At 40.8% G+C, this 22,827-nt stretch overlaps 2 protein-coding genes across 5 annotated transcripts; both read right to left on the minus strand.

The window, feature by feature from the left end:
* Positions 1-2,523: 2,523 nt before the first annotated feature.
* On the minus strand, positions 2,524-14,298 carry eed (embryonic ectoderm development). The gene is made up of 12 exons (XM_042080047.1): positions 14,113-14,298; positions 13,013-13,165; positions 12,167-12,259; positions 12,012-12,077; positions 11,541-11,666; positions 10,124-10,205; positions 9,053-9,144; positions 8,505-8,638; positions 4,989-5,094; positions 4,340-4,498; positions 3,465-3,538; positions 2,524-2,783 (listed from the first exon to the last, which is right to left on the minus strand). The coding sequence occupies exons 1-12, from the start codon at positions 14,287-14,289 to the stop codon at positions 2,657-2,659; spliced, it is 1,389 nt and encodes a 462-aa protein (XP_041935981.1). The 5' UTR covers positions 14,290-14,298; the 3' UTR covers positions 2,524-2,656.
* Positions 14,299-19,300: 5,002 nt separating this feature from the next.
* LOC121698188 lies at positions 19,301-21,311 on the minus strand. Of its 4 annotated transcripts, none has more exons than XM_042080057.1 (4): positions 20,647-21,311; positions 19,842-20,523; positions 19,616-19,707; positions 19,301-19,530 (listed from the first exon to the last, which is right to left on the minus strand). In XM_042080057.1, exons 1-2 carry the CDS (start codon positions 21,229-21,231, stop codon positions 20,020-20,022), a joined length of 1,089 nt encoding a protein of 362 aa, XP_041935991.1. In that variant the 5' UTR covers positions 21,232-21,311; the 3' UTR covers positions 19,301-19,530; positions 19,616-19,707; positions 19,842-20,019. The 4 variants fall into 4 exon arrangements, with proteins under 4 accessions (XP_041935991.1, XP_041935990.1, XP_041935989.1 ...); XM_042080056.1 differs by having other exon boundaries at positions 19,842-20,541; positions 20,647-21,310; XM_042080055.1 differs by having other exon boundaries at positions 19,842-20,259; positions 20,311-21,310.
* Positions 21,312-22,827: the final 1,516 nt, after the last annotated feature.

Consider the following 22,827-nt stretch of genomic DNA (forward strand, 5'->3'; position numbering starts at 1 on the left):
AAACTCGATACCATTAGTCAGGACACTGTCCCAATCACTCACGGCAATTTTCATGCATATACATTGAACACTCTAGCGCCACCACCAGTTTAATGCTGGACATGCGTTCATGCGCTTGATCCTTGACTCTTTTGTCTGATTTTCACAACTCAGGTAGCGTCTGAATCTATGGACCATCCCGAGTTCATCGACCCCTATCCCGTCACTTTCCGCCATATTGGACCTCCGCCATATTGGATTTAGTCCAAACTCTACAAAAAGTTTCAGCGGTTACAAATTTCATCCGATTTTCACAGAACTTGGCGGAGATGATCTTCAGACCGAGCCGCACAAACGATACAGATTTTTGAATTTCAAGTTTATTTGCCCGTGACAGCCAATCACACATGGCGACGATGCCGACTAACAGGAAGTGGGCTAACATCTCGGCTACGCTTTAATGTATGAAGTCCAAACTTGGTACAGGGACTTGGTATCTGATTGTGAGAACGCACTAGGAAATTGGCATCATTTGGCCTCTATAGGGGGTGCTGTAATACAGGAAGTGTGCTTGTATCTCAGCAAAACTTCGATGTACAAAGTCCAAACTTGGTATAAGGACCTGTTACCATATTGTGATGACGCACTAGGAAATTGGCATCATTTGGCCTCTATAGGGGGCGCTGCAATACAGGAAGTGAACTCGTTTCTCAGCAACGCTTTGATGTATGAAGTCCAAACTTGGTATAGAGACTTGGTACCTGATTGTAGGGACGCACTAGGAAATTGGCATTATTTGGCCTCTACAGGGGGCGCTGTAATACAGGAAGTGAGCTTGTATCTCAGCAACACTTTGATGTATGAAGTCCAAACTTAATACAGAGACAAAGTAGCTGATTGTGAGGACATGCAAGGAAAGTGGTCTCATTTGGCCTCTAGGGGTGCTGTAATAGACAAATTGAGCTCACATCTCAGCAACTTTGGTGTATGAAGTTCAGGGACATGGTAGCTGATTGTGAGAACGCACAAGCACATTGGTGTAATTTTCGCCTCTAGGGGCACTATAACAAAGTAAATGAGCTTATTTCTCAGCCATTCTTTATCCAATTGCAATCAAACTTGCTGTGAGTGCTTGCTCATGTCATGGCAATGCCATTCCTGCTATAGCGCACTGCTTGGCCCCCACATTGCTGCTTGCAGCTATATTTGTAAAAGCTATTCCATATCAATTAAACATAAAAATATTTGACACCATGGTCATATCCAAACAGTCTCCTGCATCCTGTTATTGGTAGACTTTGAAGTCATGACTTGATGTGGCAGGTTTTGGCTGTGTGAGCTCCTTTACCTCTTTACACTTCGCTGAGCAGATCAGACTTCCAGGTCAATTGTTGTGATTTAGTTTCACTTTCACTACTGCTGCCATATGGCATTCAAGCTTGCCCTCTAGTGTTCAAAGCAGGAAATGCATTTCTTCACAGGCAGTCTCACCCAAAAACGGTCTCTAATATGCCTTTGGTTAGTTCATGAGGTGGCATGTAGGTGTTCTCATGATATGGAATTAATGCTACATTGTAGCCTACATATCAAACTGATTTCCTAAAGGTGCATCTTACAATTATTTTTGGACAGCACCTAAAAGCTGGCCTGGCTAACGCCAGACCTCATCTCATTGAATAAAATCGCACCCGTAAGGCAGCATGGGGAAACCCAGGCCACCTAAAAGCCAGTTACACACTGATCTTGAGTTTCACTTGCATAGACCCAAGTTATATGGCCTTGGTTTGTGGTCTACTTGTGCTCTACTAGACTTTAAAAAAAAAAAAAAAATTATGCTATTTGACATTTTATGCTATTTTTTTATTTGAATAATGTAATGTTTAAGTGATTGACAAGAGTGTCAGCTAAGTAACAGAAATAATTATAACCAGTTTTTTTTGTCATATCGACCAATACAAATTCATGACATTCTGTTTATGTGGAGGGATTTTCAATACATTGCAGTATATCAGAAAGTCCTTCTGACCCCTAATAATCAATCAGTTATCATTCTTACAAAACCTCCAGTGGACAATGGAAGACCCCAATTATCAAGGTTCTTCAACTTAGTGCAAACCATATTTAATAATTTAATGTGAAATATTAAATCTGCTTTGGCAGAACTGCTTCAGCCATCACCCAATACAAAAATATTATTAATACACTACTGTTTAAATGTTTGGAGTAACTTAGATATATCCTTGTTTTCATCTTTCATTTTTTAAATGACTGTTGTAGAAAGAAATGGCTGATTTCCAAAGGCACGTTCTGTTTACTAATCTGGTATTTTAAAAGGCTAACTGAGAAAACAGAAACTTTTTGCAATTATGTAAGTACATAATGTAATCTGAAAACTGCTGCCTTGATTAAAAAAACAATGCAACTGATCTCTGCTGCTATTCTGTCTATAATGGAATAGAATGGACATTTCTAAGTGACCCCACACTCTTGAATGGCAGTGTACATTTTCATAGAACCATACCGAATTCACAAAGTGCACAAAGATTTACTAAATAAACATGTTTATTGTCGCTCATAAAATGAACTCATGGAAAAACCAGCAAGTTGTGTATCAGTGTTTGGTGAGGGTGGGTGGGGTGGTGATGGGAGTAAGAGATGGGATAATTCATCAGACTGTTCATCGCTGCCTGTCCCATCGCCAGATGGAAGCATCATCACAAACAGCAATCAGGATGCTGCTGTCACGACTGAAACTGGTCTGTCGAATAGCAGATGTGCACTTGGGCAGCGTTAGAGTGGTACACCTGAAAACGAGGCAGAAACAAAATATTATGAGTGAAGTTTGAAGTACTTTGATTACAGATTAAAGATTACTTAATTACGTTGTTTAATCTCAGACATATATACCACCCAGGTATATTGACAACTGCCAAAGTATTTTTGATAATCTATGTTTTATGTTTTTTTACGCCATCCACAACTGATATGGTCAAAAACCACCTGACTTGCGTAAGCAGAATTCTGCTTGGAAAACACAGTTCTCAAAGTACCTATTATAGAGTGAGCCCTCCTGCACTCAGAGATTTTTTTGTCTACATTGTTTATGTTTACTTGTTATGTTTTATATAAAAGGGGAAGTGTACATGGACATGCTCATTTAAATAACTCATGTAGATGTTCCAAATTTAGCCATACAAGCTAGTTTTCTTTTGCAACCAGTCTCCTCTTAACCTGAAAAGGAAAGCATGATTTGTTTCTAAAATAAAAATGTCATTTCCATTGAAATTCTCACTGTTTGATATATGTGAGGTTTAAAAGACAAATCATCTAGTACAATTCCAAGACATTCGTAATTTGTAATTATGAATCTCAGAGCCCTGAAAGGTGGTTGCAAACTCAGTGGGTTTGGTTTTGATTACAGCATCATCAGCATACAAATGGATTTTTGCGCAGGAATATGGTCGGGAAAGACATTGCCGTCTTACTTGGCTTTGTGAGGATCCTCCACCTCTAGATCCCAGACGTAAAGCTTTCCAACTTGGTTCCCCAGAGCAAGCATCTGTACATGCATAGCGTTCATAAATAAATACCACAAATAATCTTGCTACTCACTCAGTAAGCCATAACTTACATTTCCTGAGCCTTCTGGATCATTGACCAGAGATGGAGATGTAATTTAGCCTAAACAATGCAGCCTAATTTAACAATGCAGCAAATGGCAATATTCATGTTTAAAATTTTACATGGGTAAAAGGATCGATAGATAGATACTTTATTGATCCCCAAGGGGAAATTCAGGATGATCAATGGAATGGATCAAATAAAATAGACTTCATTTCCACATGGAAAATGCAATGTGTGCTTGTTTCAGAAGTAGTAGAGAGTCACCAACAGTAACTGGATCAGACATGGGAATGAAGATAGTGAGCGTTAAAGGTCTTCCAAGTCTCAACATCAGTAATATGGTTCAGTCTAAAATCCAATTGTATTTAAAAGTCTGTGATTGAGCTATATTGTACAATAACAGGCATACAGGGAAAAATAATGGTAAAAACAGCTACTATAAAATATAAACTCATTCTGTTTTAGCTGCAAGAACAATGGACAGAATGGACAAGCTTTCCTGATAAACTGATTGGTGTTCAGATGGTGAAAATATAAGGAAAACAAAACAAAGGAATCTTAACCTTGTTTACATTTAACACCGTTAAAACTGCTATTGTGCTTTTTAAAGGCCAATATCTGTTGATTGCAGTGGAGAGTCCAAGCAAGTCTTGAGCATGCACACAGATATATAATGCTTACAAAGCTCTTCGCAAACAAACAAAAGCTCTTTGTTTTTTCACTAGAGCATACATACCTTCTGCCAAAAGTCCATTGAGAAGCGCATGTACCAGATGTCACACTGACCGTACTCAAAACGGCCGAGAACGGTCACATTTGACTCATTGGGTTTGATGTGGTCGATGTCGTCCTCCATCTTACCCGGTTTCCAGCACACAATTGCATTCTCACAAGACTGAAGAGCAAGAACAAGAGTTGGGTTTTTACATTTTAATTGGGAGACATAAAGGTTCATTAAAAAATAGAATATCATGGAAAAGTTATTTTTTTCCCCATCATTTATTTTAAATAGTGAAACTTTAATATATTCTAGATTCATTACACATAAAGTGAATTTTTTCAAGCCAAGAACTTTTCCACGATATTCAACTTTTTTAAGGGAAGCACCTGTACATGACACATATTTGATTATCAGTCAAATAGCTAATATTTGAGCCATTGTGCCTTATTTAACGCCAGAATCACAGATCTTTCCATATTACAAATTACCATCTTAAAGCTTCAAATTTAAAAGCTTGGTTTAACAAATGCCTAGCCAGGGCAACACCAGACTGATTCTTAATTGAGATTTGTGTGTGTGTGTGTGTCTGTGTGTGTGTGTGTGTGTAAGTTCGACTGAAATTGCATTTATTCAAATGTTTTAGACAGTAAATAAAACATTCTACCTTCGAAAGGATCAAGTCTCCCAACCAACGAACACAATCTACATAGTTCCTATGGATGTCTCGCGTAGAGAAGTCTGGGAAGTGAATCTTCTGTGAAACAAATGGTCTAGAAAAAGAATAACAAACAGCAATAAGTACTGCTCACATAGAGTTGAATGACAGTTCCAGCAAAGTTAAGTCTAGGGAGGCAGAAGAGGGATAGTCAGGTAGTAGTGCTAGATTAAGCATGTCCAGTTGACAGGTAATACTGCCAGATTAAGCATGTCCAGTTGACAGTAGTGCTAGATTAAGCATGTCCAGTTGACAGTAGTGCTAGATTAAGCATGTCCAGTTGACAGGTAGTAGTGCTAGATTAAGCATGTCCAGTTGACAGTAGTGCCAGATTAAGCATGTCCAGTTGTCAGTAGTGCTAGATTAAGCATGTCCAGTTGACAGTAGTGCTAGATTAAGCATGTCCAGTTGACCGGTAGTAGTGCTAGATTAAGCATGTCCAGTTGACAGGTAGTAGTGCTAGATTAAGCATGTCCAGTTGACAGATAGTAGTGCTAGATTAAGCATGTCCAGTTGTCAGGTAGTAGTGCTAGATTAAGCATGTCCAGTTGACAGTAGTGCTAGATTAAGCATGTCCAGTTGACAGGTAGTAGTGCTAGATTAAGCATGTCCAGTTGACAGTAGTGCCAGATTAAGCATGTCCAGTTGACAGTAGTGCTAGATTAAGCATGTCCAGTTGACAGGTAGTAGTGCTAGATTAAGCATGTCCAGTTGACAGGTAGTAGTGCTAGATTAAGCATGTCCAGTTGACAGGTAGTAGTGCTAGATTAAGCATGTCCAGTTGACAGTAGTGCCAGATTAAGCATGTCCAGTTGTCAGTAGTGCTAGATTAAGCATGTCCAGTTGACAGGTAGTAGTGCTAGATTAAGCATGTCCAGTTGACAGGTAGTAGTAGTGCTAGATTAAGCATGTCCAGTTGACAGGTAGTAGTGCTAGATTAAGCATGTCCAGTTGTCAGGTAGTAGTGCTAGATTAAGCATGTCCAGTTGACAGTCATCGGTTTGTTCGAGTGGAGTTGAAACCTGTCGTGAGTACACTTAAACGGATATACACACACACACACACACACACACTGGGTTTTCGCCTCGAGCGACCAGCGAATCAGATGCTCATTGTAGCTCGGAGCTTGCATTCTGTCCACCAACGAGCTCCAACGGAAAGCGCTTAGGGGTTGTTAGTATATTGGCTACTTGTATATGGTCTTCACATGATTGTTTTATCTGTGTTACTGTTTACACGGTGAATTATTTTCAGCTATTTGTATTGTATTGTTGTTTTCCCACACAGTGCTATAAGGTTAACCGTTAACGTTCAGCTGTAAATTTAGCCAGCCAGTCAGGTGAACATTGGCTTCATCCTTATCTCTTTAGAGTGAATTGTTCGCTCTCTCTTTCTGGTCAAGGGTTTTATCTTTAATATTCCTATTACTAATTGAATAAATATATTGTTATATTTCATTATACTTTGGGTGTATTGGCCATTCATTTCTGTATGCATCCACCACTACAGTAGTTTAATAAACCTTTTCCACATTGTTATTTAAATTCTGTAGGAATACATTATAGTGTACATTACACACTTGCTTAGTGTTGCACGGTGTATCGATACTAAAAAGGTATCACGATGCCTTCACGCAAAAAACGATACGATTTCAGACGTTTTTAGAATCGATACTTTATTAAAATAATAAAGTTATGTGTCTGTGTGAACTGCTGCTCTCACTGCTCCTTGCACGCATCTAGGCAAGTGGGCGTGTTAAGCAGGCAGCTCTGAGTGAGTGAGTGCGCAGCCAACGTCAACATAGTTCTTTGCTGACAGTTCTAGGCCTTGTGGATAAAACAAAAGGTGCAGTGAAATCTGCAACTATTTCGGATACATCGTGAATAGTGAAGGCAAGCCATCAGGTACACAGAGGCCCGTTTGTAAAATCTGTTTCAAAGTCATTTAAAAGCAGTAGGCTACGCAAGGAACTTGGCTAAACACCTCGCAGACATATCCCAACAGAGTTCAAAGAACGACAGGTTAACGAATATGCTATAGAAAACACGACTACATGGTTAGTGCCAAGTTCTTCTCTTGTGAAACGAGTATGGTTCTCTGGGATAAAGCGAACCTTCCTTCATCAATGAATTTTTTTTTTTTTTTAGTATATTTTTTTGGGCTTTTTATGCCTTTAATTATAGGACAGTGGAGAGTGACAGGAAGCGAATGGGAGAGAGAGCAGGGGTGGGATCCGGAAAGGACCACGGGGCGGGAATCGAACCCGGGTCGCCGGCGTACGGTGCAGGTGCCCCAGCCAGTTGCGCCACAGCTGGGGCCTCATCAATGAATTTTGACGAGACATAACGAGCTGTAATCATTTTGACGAGACATAACGAGCTGTAATCATAGAGTGCTAACGTGATAAAAGCGCAATGTTCACGCCAGAATAACATTACCATAACTTGTAAACGATCCATTTCATGTTCGGTCAGTACTACTGGTAATATTTGTCATGGCATGTAGACCGCTAATTAAAGCCCACAGCATACCACCAAAGCGTGTTGAGTCCTAACAATAATAGCGGCTTATTGTTACAGTAGGTGGTAGCAAATTATGTTATCAAAGAAATAGACGTAATGTAGGAATACACACAGATATATTGCAACAGGTAATGGTGTAGGCCTATCTGACGAAGACCTGAGTGGTTGGAACGTCGTACTTGTACACTGGGCGCAAAGAAGACCATCCTCACATTTTCCCCTTTGCAACTGTCAAAGAAATCCCATGAACACAGGAAGGCCTAGGGTAGCCTATACTGTACATCAGATGGCCTAAAGATTAGGCCTCTCTGCATAGCATTCAGTGATTTGCAAGCAGTAATGTTAACACTGACCTTGATCTAGCCTAGTTTGGCTATTTAAAGCTACTTTATTGCCAAAACACAACACAATGTAAATGAACTATAACAAACAATAAAGGACTTAATCACACAAAGTAGGCCTACTATTTTACTGACTATAAAAAATAATAATTATGTAGGAAGTTTAGAACCCAGAATTGACCTGCACACTACAAAAGTGCACCAAATTCAACACAAATGACTCCATACACTTGGAGGAGGTATGAGTGATTTCTTCTCCAGATATCTCAGGATTTCGCCGTAGTATCGTTTTAGTATCGAGCATCGTGATATTTATGGCAGGTATCGTATCGAAGTCATAATTTTGGTATCGTGACAACACTACACTAGCTTTAAGGTAAGTGTAGTATTTTTACAGTGGAGGCACCACGCTATTGAATTTATTGTCTTTTAATACTCCTAATTGTTAGCCTACTGGTATTCAGGAATTTTCAGCCAACTCGCCATTCAACCACTGAGACCTGAGGATCCTGTTGCGCCACTGTTATAGTATATGTTTATTGTAACTTGAACTTCAAACCTTGATAATTAAGCTTATTTCCTAGAGGTGGTGGCAATCTCACCTGTTGGTCTTACTGGGGTTGTATTCATAGGACCCTCTGATGGCTTTCTGCATCCTCTCTGAGTTGATTCTCCATAGCTTCAGAGAGTGGTCCATACCGCATGACATGATCTTCTCCCCCAGCAAATCAAAATCCTGTAAACAACAGATTCTTAATGACACATTGCTTGATGCACCTGAACACATCATCAATGGTGTATCCTGGGGTCATAGGGTGTTTTGAGTCTTTCCACATGACCCTAATCCAGGCAACCCAGTTGCAGTTGATCAGGCATCAACGTGTGTTGTTAAGTGGCACTTACTTGTCTCCAAGCCATTTCGAGGCTTTCTTAGCTGCTTCAGTGAAAATGCACCCCAGATTCATAAATGCCATTTGAAGTTTGTCAACAAAAAGGACCCAAAGCGGCCATCTTGATCAAGATGATACCCAGATCTCCTTATATGGGAAAAATGGCAGCTTTGGGTCCTTTTCGCAGGTAAACTTCAAAGGTGTACAGCAAGTAATGCTCACAGGGGACAGAACTTACTGCACTCAGCAAAGGGACTTACTGCACTCAGCACTTCATCTCTGTGGCCCTCTACTCCACCGAAGATAGCAACCAGTGTGTCCGTCTGGATGTTCCATAGTCGCAGAGCATGATCTGATGGGACAGCACAGGGAAGATATAGGTTTGAGAGCGTAGACGCTTAAGAGCGCAGACGCTTAAGAGTGCCGTTTTCTACTTTAGTTTCATTGTATTTTCCCAACTCGCTCTCAAAGAGCGATTTATTTTTGGAGTTGAGCATGCCTGTTCTTGTGTTTAAAGCACAGGTAAGCAACATTTCAACAGTAGTATGATATAGCAATGTAGCTACTTCTGTAACCTACAGCCCTACGTGCCATATTGCTTAAATAAACGCTGCAAATTCATTTAGAACTCATAATACTGTTCATGTAAGGGTAATGGAGAAAGAACAAGCATTAGAATCCACGGCATAGCCCCTCCAAGCCCTCTGCGCCGTCACGGTGTTACCCCTCGAGGGGACGAAGACCGTAATTGCTCAACTCGCTCCGTGTATTTATAACTGGTGTGCTCCAGCAGTCTACTGTGGGTAGTAGGAACACGATAGCTCGCTGACAGAAGCTTTGCAAATAAACGTATTTTTGGTTACAATGACGGGGGGGTTATCTGATTGTACGGTGTCCATTTGGCAGTAACATTTTGAAATCAGCACTTCGCCAGCAAACAGTACTTTGTGGGCAGCTGTGGGAAGTTTGCTTGCTAACATAACATAAACTGGCTGGCACACACCTTGCAAATAACCTCAGACATATTTTCTGATTACAATAACTAGGCCATTGGAATATACTGTGTCTATTTCTCGATAACCTTCACCAAATCTAAGCAAGAAAAGGCCAAATAAATAACATTAATATTTCAACACGGCATTCTATGGAGTTTCTCATTCTGACTACAGTTTCAGTGGTGAGCTACGGATACGCAGAACTGAAAAAGGTTCACAAGGGCGTAGAGGCGTAGCCACTACAGCGAGTCGACGCAGAAGCATAAAACAAGCCTTACTGTGATGGTATTCACATTAGTTTTAAGTTGACTAAGTCTTCCTTTTGCATCTACCTACCTTTACTAACAGAGAGGAGAAGATTGGGGTCCCTCGGATGAAACTTGAGCTCATTTATAGCGTTACCATGTCCAACGTAGTGCTGTGATTGAAAAAGAATAGCATCCAAAGATTGACATCTTTTTATTTTTATCTAAAAAGTTCAAACAGTCAGATGGATGCATTCATAACTCTGCACAGGCCAAGGATGTCATACAATTCTACATTTAAATGAATGATCAACATCAGACAGTACATCAACAATACAGAAGAAATTCCCAGAAGTCTTCATACTCCCTTTTATTTGTATTTTAAAAGGTATGGGTTTTTGAACATTCTAACATAAGATTCTGTTCCACAACAATTGAGTACCAAAGTCTGACGTAGCGTTTCCATGACTGCAGAATCACTGGATCTAAACAAACTTTCGAAGTGGCTTAAATAGCATTGAATGTAGACATGTGGCATCATTTCTAGCAAATAAATTGTTTTAAATGTAGGCTATAGCCATTTAAACGTGCTTTACCTGCTAGGCAGCAGCTTACCCACATAACACGGATTCCCTGGCAGGTGTAATATAAAGAAACAAAATTCCAGTGGATATTTCACGTCTTCTCAAAGACTGGCGGCTGTTAAGAGTGATGTTTTTTGCTTAAAAAATAAAGCCAAAATACGTCTGTGAATTTAAAGGATTTTAACCGCATGCTGTGAAGTTACATGCAGATCTCTTTTACAGAGTAAACCCATGCTAAAATAAAACTCTGTAGTCACAAATTTGATCGTGTTCGTATGAATATATGTTGTAGTATGTGATTCCTACAGTGTAAAAAAAATATACTAACATCTTAGAAACGTTGTAAAATTATTGAAATAGATTAAGAAAGCCACCGCTAATGGTGATTTCAATGGTTAGATTGATTTGTTTAGATCCAGTGAAATTGCTGCCTTGGCAACGCTACGTCATGGCTTCGGGACTCTATTGAATGTTGAATTCAGTGGCCGGTTGCACAAAGCACCTTAAGTTTTTTTCCCTTAAGTATGACCCTTAAGGCTTAATTTCTCCTTAGGTAAGGGATGTCCCTTAGGTTTTTCCCCTTAGTTAGACTACTAAGGTCGTTTGTGCTACAGTTTAAGGGATTTCAAACCCTTAAATAGGGAAAATGTTAAGGAAATCTTAAGGAGAAAACTTAAGGGTGTCGTGCAACCGTTTTTATTTTAAGGGACCCTTAAATCAGATTTTAAGGGAACAACTTAACTGAAGGTGCTTTGTGCAACCGGCCACAGAGCCTTATAGATAGATCTATTTATATGGTTCTGGTTGAATTCAATGAACCCAGATATTCTTTAGAATGTTCATTTTCCAACATTCCCTTTACACCAGTGAGACGGTAGGGTTAAGATTCAGATTGGACTGCAGAGGGTGAGGGTGATCACCTACCTTAATGCACTGCATGGTAATGTGGTTAATGACCCGGATGATGCCGCGTGACCCTGCAACGGCCAGCAAGGGATGACTGGTGCTATTGTCAAACGTCCAGGCGCAGGTGTAGAAGTTCTCATCTGCCTGCTCAAAGTTAAGGATTTCTGTGCATTCTATTCTCAATACAGAGCTTCATCTGTCTGCTTAAAGTTAGGTGCTTCTGTACATTTTACTTTCTTTACATAGCTTCAAAATTGGTTGTATTTCAGAAAGTGACTGATGTGTGCTTTAGAATTCCAGTTAAATCTGGATATACAGTGCGTACACATATTCTTGTGTCAATTTTTGACATTTACACATGTATGAAGCAATTCCAGTGAACTCCAATAGAACTGACACCTGACTATAAAAATCACAAATGACAGTTTGCTCAACCGTGCTGGTGAACAGATGAGTTAACAACTCTAAGCATCACAGACAAAAAGATACATCTGCATCCACATAGGACTGCAGGAGGCGGATCTCTCCTTGGGAATGGCATTCATAGAGCGTCACCTGCAGGTAAAGCATGCAACAATCACTGTTTGAGTTTGAAAGACAGAGAGATGCATCATGGGAGGGCAAAAACAGACATTGCTACTCACTCTGTTGCTGCCCACAGTGGCAAACACCAGTGGGTCACCCTCTTTACTGTGCCAGTTGAATTGCACTCCAAACAAGGGCTGACCATGGTCCTCCTGCAGAAAGGAAACAATAAGTATGGTTATAGTTCTTCCAGATGCATTTGTCCCCAATGAAATACAAAAATGAATATCATCAAAAATGAACAGTTCAAAGTCATTAAACCTACATGAAAAACACTAATACACTAAGTCATTTAAACAGAGTAACAACAATGACACATCGTCACATCAACAACCATTTCATACATTTTATTTATACAATTAGGGCTGGGCGATATATCGATATATTTTAAAATGCGATATGGAATTAGACCATATGGAATTAGACCATATTGCATATATCGATATAGTTCAAATTTGCGCTGTGATCCTTGCTCCACGCAAGCTGCTGACCAGAGCTCTCTGCACTGCTGTGAAACTGCACGCTACTTTTCTCATATAAATATATTTATTTCAGAAAAAGATTGGCCTATTTTATAGGCTTTTTTTTATTTAAGATATTTTTTTTATTTAAATGTGCACCTTATGGAGCTTTGATTTAAAAAAAGGCACTCCAAGTTTATGTGTACATTTTATTGTTATTTAAGTAGTGAGTTATCAATAAAACTACTCATATTTGACTGAACATTTAATTTTACAGCTCTAACTTTGCGGAAAAAATATCGGGATATAGATCGTATATCGATATTCAACCTAAATATATCGGGATATGACTTTTGGTCCATATCGCCCAGACCTATATACAATAATACATTTTATTTATAGCGTAAATGGGAATAAACTGAATTGAAGAGAGGCTAGACATACCCTCAAGCTGTTGACACACTTAAATGAGTATTTGCACTTCTTGGACTTCCATTTGCCCTTTCCCCAGCTCTTCCTTCCTGGGGCATTGGCTGTGTTAGTGGGTGTATCCGGCCGCTCAATGTTTGGCCCACTCTCAATACTCACTGCATCGTCCTGGAAACACAGACAAGCATTAAAACCGGATGAGGCAGTTATGAAATGCAATAAAGTGCAATCTTTATAAATAAAAAGGAATAAATAAGAAATGTTACTTAGATTGATGCATATCTGAAGCATTTCCTCTGCTAAATAAGTTCAACCATAATACATCAATGATAACTCTGTGCTTTCTTGGACATTACAATTGAACATACTACAGAATGACCTAGTGTGGTCCAGTTGTTTGCCCACAGTAAAATGTCAATGTGTTAAGTGGTGTGGTTTTAAAATGAAACGTCCATTGGAGGATGCGCAATGCACACGACTGAAAGGTGTGTTTTGTGCCAACAACAGGTATTTTTGCAACTCTTTTTACAACTCTGTGTGTGTTGTGAAGTCCAGTCAACTGACCAGTACAGTGCAGGGGGGAAAAACAGCGTAACAAGACAAGGCGAAGTTGTTTGGGAACAAAGAAGCAGTCACAGCTAATTGATTCACAAATCAGCGAGTTAGCCTCCATTACTAAGGCAAAATTCGTTTTGCTCACTGAAAGTTAATCACTTTGAGCTATGGTGACAGATGCTAGCTCTCTTCCGTAGGATACCAAAAACGGCGTAGTGGAAAGAGGATGTTTCTCACACACGGGGGCGTGGGTAACGTTAACATAAAACAATAGCGGCATTAGCCAACGTTTATTTTCTACACCGTCGATAATCAGCTGCTTGTACGTGATAATAAATAAACTTAAGACATTTAACACTCGCAGAACGTTACACGAGACTAACTGAAGACGACCTAACATGAACTAACGACATTAATGTTTAACGTTAGATGAGACAGGTCTTCCTATGATGTTTCAGCTAGGAGGATCAAAACTAACAGCACATCAATATTATGTTAACCTCAGCTGGGACAATTCGTTCATTGTTCCACGTGACTGTCAAGCATGGTGGCGGACTCACATTTTCGTCTCCTGAAAGATCAGGGTTGCTGTTCTCGTCGCTGCTTAATTTTTGCTTTTTGGTCGGCATCTCGTTTCCCGCCTCCAAATAAACTTCTGACATGTTTCTTCCACCACTCCGGCCGTGAGAGTTTTCCGGAAGTAGGTCTTCTTCGGTCATTAGCGGTTCACATACCATATCGGTACATTACCGCCACCCTATGGCTGTGAAGTGTCCATGCAGATACAATAGCGTATACAAAAACAAAACCAAAACAAGACAAATGAGAAACTTAAAATCCTTCACAGAAGCTATTGGTTTTAAATAAACAATTTACGTCTCCTGCACAACTTTGAAAGGAAGTGCAAACCAGTCACCTATCCCACCCAATCCCAATCCTCCCCCACCTTTTTTATGCAGCCCTTGCCACTTAATCTACTAAACCCCTCTTCTACTGCACTCTTTACCCCCCCCCCCCCCCATTAATGCACAAATAGGCTGACACCAGACATAATTTCACTGCATTTCTTACTTCCAGTAACTATATGCATGTGACAATAAACTTCCTCGTATCCTTGTATCCTATTGTTTTACATAAATTTTGTAAGTTTTCTAAGATTTGATTAAAATAAGCTAATGCAAAATAAGCTAATGCAATTTGGCATTGTTTTTCTTCATGGTATTTCAGTGGTTCTTAAACCTTTTGTCTGGAAACCCCCAAAAAACACTGACCAAATCTTGCGCCTCCCCTGTCTCCAACTGGCGAAATGTGTTTTACTTTGGAAAATGTTGTAGAGGCAGAAATTGTCTTCTCTTAGGGTATGTCAACACCAAGGCATTAATGTCAATGGGACCCTTTGACAATCTGATTTATTAACTATCTAACTAGCCCTCTTCCAATGCATACTGGCGCTCCTGCGGCAACAAAAGGCTGCATGGTGTTCAGTCACTGGTTAGGTTACAGCATCAAGTTCATCATTGCAAGAGGAGTAGGTTTGAGTTTGCGTAAACAGGTACATTATGGAAACACTGTGAATTGGAAGCCTTCATAGCCCTGCCCTATCTCCTTTTGTAAAGCGACCTTGGGTTACTTGAAAGGCGCTATATAAAACCAAGTTATTATTATTATTATTATTATTATTATTCATAGGGCTACTGAATATCTCAGTTTTCAAACATGTTGGTCTAAACACCTTTAGAAAATTGTATTTCATTCAGACCGCAAATCATTTTGCCACCCTCTAAACATTTGGCAAGACCCTGGGGGTCCCGACCCCCCAGTTTAAGAACCACTGGCCTATTTGAACAAGATGTAAATCATGGACACAGTCTGGATTCAGAGCTTCCCATGGAACAGACCGCAGAGGGTGAAAGTTAATAACCTAACCTCACACGGCTCAACCCCCAGCACAGGAGCTCCACTGGGTTGCCTTCACTCATGCTTTTGCTCATAACCTGCCATCCACTTCACATCAATAGCCAATGCTGTGAAAAGAGTGAACCATGTAGGCCTCATACCCAACAACTGTGAATCCCATGCAGTAAGGCACTGAGGTGGACCAAGCTGTCACCTGGTAGGTTACACAAACAGGCAAACAGTCTCACTCAATATAGCCAAAACCCAGTTCAGAAAGTTTAATCTGGATCAGAATGATTTAGATTGGGAAAACCCCTTGTTTTACTATCCAGGATTATGTAATTCATTTGACTAGGCCTATATACAGTATATTTTCATGATTACGAAATCCGGATTAAATGGTTAATGGACTGCATTCATTGCTTTTTCTATCTAAAGAGACAGAAAACAGTAATATAGAAACATCCTCTTCCATGGTCAGTCTATAATTCCAAGTTGTGGCAACACTAAGATAACCCAGAGGAAGTTGTAAACCTGATAGAACAGCCCCAGGGATATCAAAATGACCATCAGTGACTCACCTGTTTTCCCGTGGACCCCCTCTGACACACACACCTGTAGGATTCATCTCCCTCCTCCCTCATCCACCTATCTGTCCAGCCATCCAGCTTCAGATCTCTTCACCCCAGAGGTGAAGCATATCTTTTAAGGAGTCGGGCACATCCCTCAGAGTGCTGTACTTTCAAGAGAACTCCAGAGCTGTCTGGGGTGTCTCAGCCGACCACCCTTACAAAGACTAGGCATGGAGAAATCTGTCTCCCTGTGTCCATGAACCTGATTTGTCTATGTAGCCTTTAGGTATTTCTCTTATCTTCTCTTTCCACTTTTCTATGTGAGGAACAGAACCATTTTTGTCTACTTTTCAGTCATGGGTTATTTTAGCTGTTAGTAGGACAATATTTTAGGATAAATGAAGAGGAAATTGGACTATTTCAGGCTGTTTAACTGGGATACTGTTGTTCGTGTTCATTAAACACTAAATTGGTGAAGAGAGTCTCCTTGTTGAAGAGAGTTTCCTCATCCCTTTTTGTGGAGGTCGGAAATATCTAATGATTAGTTAGCAGGTCATGCATTCTGCTGTTTGCTGCGCAGAGGCGGAACCTTCAATTTCTCTACTTTCATTTGAGACACATGGAAACTGTAAATATGTAGAACTGTAGATATATTGCTATCCTGGAATTCCATTCATCTCTGCCAGTAACCTCATGACTGCAATACAAATTCCATCAGTTGTGTAATCACAACTCAAATGAGTCTGAAATGCCCATCTTGTCTTTTTTTCTTGTAACAACCTTTTTTGTTGACAATAAAAAAAAATTGCAAATTATAATAGAGCTATTCGGAATGAGAGGAGGAACCACTTCTCTAAGGTGGAACAGTGGAAACTCTAGGGTGTTGTTCTCTACCATTGATAGGCTATTGCATCAAACACCTTTTGATACACTCAGCCAGGCATCCTCTCTAAGATGCGAAGAATTTGCAGACTTCTTCAAAAACAAAGTCATTTCTATAAGGGAGGCTATTGGTAACACAAGTAATATGTTTGATAGTACACCCAAAAACAGCCCCCCAAAATTAAGGTCCTTTAGCACTATTACTCAATCTGAGCTTGGTAAAATTATAACTCAAACCGGCTCCTCAACATGTGTTTTAGATCCAATCCCTACTACATTCCTCAAAAAAGTATATGATAGCTTAGCTCCCTTTTTTCTCAAGGTAATAAATACCTCATTAGAAACAGGTATATTTCCAACTGCTTTTAAAACCGCTGTTGTGAAACCTTTACTTAAAAAGTCAAATCTTGACCATACCAATCTGAGCAACTACAGGCCTATATCAAATCTATCGTTTTTGAGCAAAGTACTTGAAAAAGTTGTTTGTAATCAGTTAAATACCTTCCTCAACGAAAACAGTATCCTTGAAAAATTCCAATCAGGTTTTAGATCAAATGACAGCACAGAAACGGCTCTAGTAAAAATAGTCAATGATCTCAGACTAGCTACCGACTCAAACAAAGTCTCAATCCTTATTCTTCTGGATTTGAGTGCGGCATTTGACACCATTGATCATAGCATCCTAATTCACCGCCTTGCAAAGTGGGTGGGTCTCTCTGATAATGCTCTAAACTGGTTTCAAACCTACATTACTGGCAGAGATTTTTATATCAGTCTAGGAGATCATGTATCTGAAAAACATGACTTGCCTTTTGGTGTGGCCCAGGGGAGCTGCCTTGGTCCCCTGCTATTTTCTCTATATATGCTTCCATTGGGAAACGTCATAAGTCAGCATAATGTAAACTTCCACAGCTACGCAGATGATACCCAATTGTATATCTCTGTGGAGCCAACTAACCCAGATGGCCTTTGCTCCCTCACTGCATGCCTAACCTCCATTAATCAGTGGATGAGCAAAAACTTTTTGAAACTAAATGATGACAGAGTACAGAGGTACTTCTGGTTGGACCAAAACTAAAGCGAGATATTATTCTTAGTAATCTGGGGAACTTGGCACACCAGGTCAAATCAAAAGTAACAAGCCTCGGTGTCATCCTAGATGCAGAGTTAAGTTTTAAGCCCCATATCAGTAAAGTTACTCAGACAGCCTATTTCCACTTGAGAAACATTGCCAAAGTGTGGCCCTTCTTAACTCAACAAAATGCAGAAAAACTAATTCACGCCTTTATCACTAGCAGGTTAGACTACTGCAATGCACTTTTCACTGGTCTTCCCAAAAAACATCTAAAGAAATTGGCACTCATACAGAACTCTGCGGCTAGACTTTTAACTAAGACTAAGAAGAGAGAACACATCACCCCTGTGTTGGCTGAACTGCACTGGCTCCCTATTTCCTATAGAATTGATTTTAAGGTTATGTTAATTACTTACAAAGCTCTGAATGGCATAGCACCTTCATATATCTCTGAGCTTTTAATATCTTATCAACCACAAAGGAAACTTAGATCATCCAATTCAAATCTTTTAATCGTACCCAAAGTGCTCCACAAACAAAGTGGAGAAGCTGCGTTTATCCATTATGCCCCCAAACTATGGAACACCCTGCCTCTGTACATCAAGCAGGCGAGTTCAGTAAATATTTTTAAAAAAGATCTGAAAACATACCTGTACAGGAAAGCTTTTAGTTAACTCATCTTATCCTGTAGACTACATTTTCAGATTATTCTACATCTGCTACTATTGGAGGGCGCAGCCAGCCAGAAGCAGATGGGCTCCCCCTATTAAGTCAGGTTCTGCTCAAGGTTTCTTCCTGGAATATGGGAGTTTTTCCTTGCCACAGTTGCCATATGGCGTGCTTGTGGGGGGTAAGAGGGTTAAGGCTGCCAGTCTTATGACATGTCATTTTCTATATTTTTGATATGTTGCTGAGTAGATCATAAACAGCAAAGAAAAGTGATTGATAATGACTGACTGACTATTATTGTGTTACATGCTTCAAATGTAAAGCACTTTGAGCTGCATTCTGTGTATGAAAGGTGCTATACAAATAAAGCTTATTATTATTATTATTATTATTATTATATATAACCAGTTACAGTCATAATGTCCTCAAGCAAATATTTTTTTTGTCCACCTGAGCTTTCCACTATTAGACAACATAGTAAGAACCTTGAATTTCCCCTTGGGGATCAATAGTATCTATCTATCTATCTATCTATCTATCTATCTATCTAAAACTATCACCCATACAGACTCCATACTTACTACAGCACAAATTGATTACAATTGCTCTGTGTTTTTTTTTAATCAATGGCTATAAATAATATAGAGAAGCTGATTGCTTGATGAAACAATTTATTGATTAGCTGATAAAAGTTAAAATTGTGGTGTCCATTTGGGGAAAATAGGTAAGGTAGGTGGTAATAGACCAGACAGGTGGTAGGTGGTAATAGACCAGACACAGAGCCTGCTCCCTGCAGTGATGTGTGGTTCTGCTCCCGGGAGTGCCATAGGTCCCATGAGAGTGTGTGTCATTCTGATGATGAGTAGATGGGGGTCTGTTGGTGACTGCAGAAAGACAGGTCCCAAATTAAACTCCACAAGCAAACAAACTTAACAGTCACTATAACTCGGCCAACGTGACGAGACTCACCTGTCCCTCTCCGGACCCCCTCAGACACACACCTCTCTCCTTTAACCTCTTCAGTCGGCTTCACAGAGTCCAATAGGGACAGGGAGTCTGTGCTGGAGGGGAACACAACCACACACAGACTGAAAAATGACAGCATGACAGGTAATACCTAGGACAGACCACACAATATAATCAGATATTATACTGAAACCTGAAGAGGGCGATGCCTAATTGTTCAGCACCCTACCTCTTGCTGCGTCCCCTCTGATGGGAGAATCCTCCACACATAAAGGTGAGAGGTCACTCTCCAACAGAGGGGTGCGCTGGACCAACTGAAGGAGGGTGTAGGGGTTGTGGGGTGGGGTGGGGTGGGGTAGGATGGGGCTGGGGGGGTGGGGGGGGGTGGAGTGTGGAGTCCCTGGAGATCACCGCTTGATGAAGCGGTGACCTCGAACGGGGAGTCCGGTTTCCATGTAGGGGGTGTTAGGCCGGGGGGTACTGGGGGCAGTCGGAGTACAGATGCTAATCTTGGGGAACTCTTGTGGCTGGAGATCTTCAGCACCCACTAGCCTGGCACACCGACGCCCCCGCCTCCGGGCAGTTCCGGGGTGTTGAGAGGGAGGAACGGGTGCACAGACTCGCTCTACGTCTGCATGGCGCTGCATCTCTGCGCGACGCTGCATCTCTGCGCGTCGCTGCATCTCTGCGCGCTGCATCTCTGCTCCGGAGTGGTGCTGAGAGGGGGGAGCGGGTGCACAGACTCGCTCTACGTCTGCATGGCGCTGCATCTCTGCGCGACGCTGCATCTCTGCGCGTCGCTGCATCTCTGCGCGCTGCATCTCTGCTCCGGAGTGGTGCTGAGAGGGGGGAGCGGGTGCACAGACTCGCTCTACGTCTGCATGGCGCTGCATCTCTGCGCGACGCTGCATCTCTGCGCGTCGCTGCATCTCTGCGCGCTGCATCTCTGCTCCGGAGTGGTGCTGAGAGGGGGGAGCGGGTGCACAGACTCGCTCTACGTCTGCATGGCGCTGCATCTCTGCGCGACGCTGCATCTCTGCGCGCCGCTCCAGCAAGGGTGGCTGTTGAGAAGGTGTGGAGACACTGGACTTCTTTGGTGGCGGCTGGGGCCACCTGGTCCTGGTCTTTGCTGACAGCTTGAAGAAGTCAGGGTTGGGGAGGACAGGAGGCTGCAGGCCTCTGGTTCTCTTCACAGCTCCTGATGCTACAATCTCCTCAGGCTGATCAATGCTTGCGCTGTTAGCTGGCAGTGATTGTTTTAAAAGAGGGTCATCAGTTTCCATCTCAAGTGGAGCCTGGCCTTGCTCATCATTCTTCAGCGCAGGTGCCAGCCAAGTGTCCAAGGTTTGCCCATATATAGGGGGGAAGACAATGGGCTCTGGGCTTGGAGAATTCAAATGCAGTCGAAGAACATCAGCTGGGCGCCCTTTAAATTCAATTATGTTATTTTTCCGTGCATTTTGCTTCTCAGCGGAGGATATCCGTGGGAAGCGTGATTTCCGTACGTGCTTTATAAGGCTAAAATCCTCCGTGCTGAAGACTTCCATATATTGCACTGGGCGTGGGTCCTTTCTGGGAGGGAGTGAACCCCTCTTCTGAGGCGGTCCGCTATCTCCCATAAGTTCTCCAGTAGCCTACTACATAAGCAAGATAACTGATTGCTGTTCTGTAGGCTCAAAAGTGATTTAAGTAGACTATTCGCGTGCGTTAAATAATGAGCAAACGATTATGACGTAAAATGATATTTTATTTGTGACGTTTTTGCAGCACGACAGAGCGCTCTGTCGGTGGACAGTCCGTTGACTCGAGAGGATGACATTGTCAAATACCATTCTTTGGTTACAGTTTTAGCAGATTCTATAGTTTTAGTCTACATTATTTCTAATATTAGGCTAAGTGGCTAAGTCAACTGTCACACAACCGGCTACCATTTTATTTTCTAATGTCACCAGGCATTGCACCTACTTAGAATACTACATAAGCAGCGGCACAATTGTAACACTTTTTAATTTTTCCAATTCAAACTCGATTTACACAAAGACGATAGACTTGAGAGATGTGAAATTTGACCAGAACAGAGTCGTACATGTCTACTCCATAAAAGTTGAAACAGAATTTAAAAAATATGTGATAGTTTGTCAATAATTTAACTTAACAGCGATGTAGGCCTACCTTTGTTACAACCTTGACGCAGCCATAAAAAAGTGCGGTAGGCCTACAGTTGTAACAGTAGCCTATAGCGTAATGAATCTAACAGTGCTAAAATCGTGAATCCTATAACATATTTTAACACAAGACACTGTTGGGTTAAACAAAGAGCATCTGTTTTCATATAAAATCAACAAAAAAAGGTCCAAATGTATGACTGTTACAGCTAATTTATTGCATTATTGATTAGCCATTGCAGACCATATGTTACGGTGTTATGGCTCACAATAACATTTAAATATGTTTATTTTGACCATATCCACTTGATAAAACCAGTAAATATAGTTGATAAACTGCTTATTTCTTACATGTCTGAAGCATTTGGTCCAACAGTGATATTTCAAGTTGCTGTGTTAACTTTAATTGGGTGATCGCGGCACAAAAATCATAATCCATAACTCGCAATGAGAAGGTTCGCGCATGCGCGATAAAATCAGATAATTTTGCCATAGAGACTGGTGTTACAACTGACCCGCACAGGTCATGTTTTTATTTTCATTAAATTGCATTTGCTGTGACTATATAAATCAAATTGCACTCATGTTAACTTGAAACAGGGGGACTAAAGATATGAATGACATGTGATTGAAGTCCACACGCTCAAATTTTACGAAGCAAACTTAAACAAACAGCGGTTAAAAAAATAAATAAAAAATCGCGATGCTTAAATGTTGCACCTTTTTGCTTAATATCTCTGGTCGTAGTAGTAGACCATTCATATTTGGATGGGTGTAAGATTATACATAATTAAATGATATGTGTCTGTTTATGTTTCCGTAGCTACACCATATCTTGAGAATAAAACACTGTTACATTTGTACCCAGGGTACGATTTGTGTAAAAACCAAAGGGGGGGGGGGGGGGGGGGGTGATTTTGAATAAGTTTGTAACCCCCCCCCCCCCCCAAAAGAAAAAATGAACAAACGATTCATAGCCTATGTCATGTCTAATAATAGCCTATATTAATTTTGCCATCTTTGTATCATTTTAGTTTTAGTTTACCGTGG

The sequence above is a fragment of the Alosa sapidissima genome, chromosome 23 (genome assembly GCF_018492685.1).
Source record: "Alosa sapidissima isolate fAloSap1 chromosome 23, fAloSap1.pri, whole genome shotgun sequence".
Lineage (NCBI taxonomy): Eukaryota > Metazoa > Chordata > Actinopteri > Clupeiformes > Clupeidae > Alosa > Alosa sapidissima.

Bases quoted from the DNA above. Each gene is read 5' to 3' on its own strand.
- eed (XM_042080047.1), bottom strand. From the start codon at position 14,289: ATGGTATGTGAACCGCTAATGACCGAAGAAGACCTACTTCCGGAAAAC. The intron at 9,145-10,123 runs GTAGGTAGATGC...CTGTCCCATCAG, and splicing joins TCTCCTCTCTGTTAGTAAAG to ATCATGCTCTGCGACTATGG. The intron at 8,639-9,052 runs GTAAGTCCCTTT...TGTTGTTTACAG, and splicing joins GAGATGAAGTGCTGAGTGCA to GATTTTGATTTGCTGGGGGA.
- LOC121698188 (XM_042080054.1), bottom strand. From the start codon at position 21,231: ATGGGAGATAGCGGACCGCCTCAGAAGAGGGGTTCACTCCCTCCCAGA.